At 53.5% G+C, this 353-nt stretch overlaps 1 protein-coding gene across 1 annotated transcript in view; it reads right to left on the bottom strand.

Moving 5' to 3' along the window:
- CLK3 (CDC-like kinase 3) overlaps positions 1 to 353 on the bottom strand; it is a 13246-nt gene that overhangs the window by 4139 nt on the left and 8754 nt on the right. Inside the window, exon 9 of the mRNA XM_009330089.1 lies at positions 1 to 79. This exon is cut by the window's left edge and continues 1 nt beyond it. Coding sequence (XP_009328364.1) covers positions 1 to 79 — 79 coding nt within the window. The remainder of the gene's footprint in view (positions 80 to 353) is intronic.

Below are 353 nucleotides of genomic sequence, written 5' to 3'. Positions count from 1 at the left end.
AAGAGCGTGAAGCCACGGTAATACTCAAACAGAATGCAGCCGGTACTCCAGACATCGCATGGCTGTGCCCAGCCCAGCTCTGCAAAGAGAATCAAGTTAACTTTGCGCTCCCAACAAGTCCCACCAGATTTCTACTAGTTCCTTCTTGAAACCGCAGGGATTACACGAAGACGGACCTAGAGGTTATCTCTGCACTTTCCGGTGCTGCACACTGGCAAGAGGACCATCAAGTCACAGAACACAGAGCAGTTTGGGTTGGAAGGGCCCTCTGAAGGCCATCTAGTCCAACCCCCCTGCCGTGGGCAGGGACATCTGCAACTAGATCAGGTTGCTCAGAGCCCCGTCCAACCTGA

Source organism: Pygoscelis adeliae, unplaced genomic scaffold, assembly GCF_000699105.1.
Source record: "Pygoscelis adeliae isolate BGI_AS28 unplaced genomic scaffold, ASM69910v1 Scaffold298, whole genome shotgun sequence".
Classification (NCBI taxonomy): domain Eukaryota; kingdom Metazoa; phylum Chordata; class Aves; order Sphenisciformes; family Spheniscidae; genus Pygoscelis; species Pygoscelis adeliae.
The sequence above is the reverse complement of the archived record's forward strand: the minus strand, read 5'-3'. Positions and strand labels throughout refer to the sequence as shown.